Here is a 1191-nt window from a genome sequence, read left to right on the forward strand (position 1 = left end):
TGAGTTCTCTCATGTTCTCTAAGATTAGAGCTTGTAACAAAGGCTTTTTCACATAGAGGACATTTATATGGTTTCTCTCCAGTGTGGGTTCTCTCATGTTCTCGAAGATTAGAACTTGTAACAAAGGCTTTTCCACAAAGAAGACATTTATATGGTTTCTCTCCAGTGTGGGTTCTCTCATGTTTTTTAAGACAAGAGCTTGTAATAAATGCTTTTCCACAAAGACGACATTTATACGGTTTCTCTCCAGTGTGCGTTCTCTCATGTTGTCTAAAACAAGAGCTTTGAACAAAGGCTTTTCCACATAGATGACATTTATATGGTTTCTCTCCAGTGTGAGTTCTCTCATGTTCTCTAAGATTAGAGCTTGTAACAAAGGCTTTTCCACATAGAAGACATTTATATGGTTTCTCTCCAGTGTGAGTTCTCTCGTGTTGTTTAAGATAAGAACTTTGAACAAAGGCTTTCCCACACAGATGACATTCATAAGGCTTCTGTCCAGAATGAATATGCTTATGTCTAGTTAAAGATGAAAAATACCTGAAGTGACTCCCACACTGATTACAGACAAATGGATTCTCTCCTGTGTGAGTTATCTTATGGGAACGAAGATGTGAGTTTCGACTGAAGTTTTTCCCACACTCATCACATTTATAAGGTTTCTCTCCAGTGTGAATTCTCTGGTGTATGCAAAGCTTCCTTCTATTATGGAAGCATTTATCACACTGATTACATTTATAAGGTTTTGCTTCCATGAAAGTTTTCTGGTGTCTATAAAGGTCGCTTCTATGACTGAAATGTTTTCCACATTCATTCCATTTATAGGGTCTCTGTCCAGTGTGAGTTAAGACATGTTGAGTCAATGTGTAGGTCTGACTGAAAACTTCATCATACCCAATATGTTCAAAGGGGTTTTCTCCTGGGTGATATTTCGGCTGTTGGGAAAGAGATGAGACTGTTATAGGATTTCTCAGATATATTTATCCACTCAGTTCTCTGAATATGAATTCAGTTCTATATAAATTCTAGGCTGGCCATTCAGTGATAATCTCTAATTAAAATCTTCCCCAGGTTACTTACATGCACATGGGGGTATTCAACTCCCAGATGTACAAACATTTTTACTCTTGTGTACTTGTGTGGATGGAGGTTTCTGGGATTTGTCCAGCACAACCTTCTACCCCGACCCGC

The 1191-nt window shown here is 38.3% G+C and overlaps 1 protein-coding gene across 1 annotated transcript; it reads right to left on the reverse strand.

Moving 5' to 3' along the window:
* Nucleotides 1-5: 5 nt before the first annotated feature.
* Nucleotides 6-969, reverse strand: LOC111140607 (zinc finger protein 502-like; the record flags this gene model as incomplete). The annotated part of the gene is made up of 1 exon (XM_022492804.1): nt 6-969. A coding segment is annotated over one exon (964 nt), but the record flags the coding sequence as incomplete, so codon positions are not given.
* Nucleotides 970-1191: the final 222 nt, after the last annotated feature.

Source organism: Enhydra lutris, unplaced genomic scaffold (assembly GCF_002288905.1).
Source record: "Enhydra lutris kenyoni isolate GAN:26980312 unplaced genomic scaffold, ASM228890v2 scaffoldscaffold5880, whole genome shotgun sequence".
NCBI lineage: Eukaryota > Metazoa > Chordata > Mammalia > Carnivora > Mustelidae > Enhydra > Enhydra lutris.